Source organism: Penaeus monodon, chromosome 30 (genome assembly GCF_015228065.2).
Source record: "Penaeus monodon isolate SGIC_2016 chromosome 30, NSTDA_Pmon_1, whole genome shotgun sequence".
Taxonomy (NCBI): Eukaryota; Metazoa; Arthropoda; class Malacostraca; order Decapoda; family Penaeidae; genus Penaeus; species Penaeus monodon.
The window spans coordinates 30,697,597-30,697,865 of NC_051415.1; the positions used below are offsets into that span (position 1 = coordinate 30,697,597).

General features: G+C 43.5%; 1 protein-coding gene across 1 annotated transcript in view; it reads right to left on the minus strand.

The window, feature by feature from the left end:
- Positions 1–236, minus strand: part of LOC119592700 (translation initiation factor IF-2-like) — a 14,904-nt gene extending 14,668 nt beyond the window's left edge. The window contains exon 1 of the mRNA XM_037941623.1: positions 122–236. Coding sequence (XP_037797551.1) covers positions 122–130 — 9 coding nt within the window. The 5' untranslated portion in view covers positions 131–236. The remainder of the gene's footprint in view (positions 1–121) is intronic.
- Between the last annotated feature and the right edge of the window lie 33 nt (positions 237–269).

Consider the following 269-nt stretch of genomic DNA (forward strand, 5'->3'; position numbering starts at 1 on the left):
CACACAAGGCACAATAGAACACCCTTTTTATGTAAATACATCCAAGAAAAAAAAACAGCACTCATTTCACTCGACAAAGAACGCGAGCATTCTTTGAAACAAACAGACAAATAAAGCTCACCCGCGTCATGGCGAATTGGGTTTGTTCTTTCTTTCCCTCGTGATAAACAAAGGAACCTGTTCTGAGCGCGCGTGTGTCTCACAAGAGCTCCAGCACTAGTATAAACGAGGAGAGAGCTCGCAAGCCCTTCTATATACTGTGTGTGTGT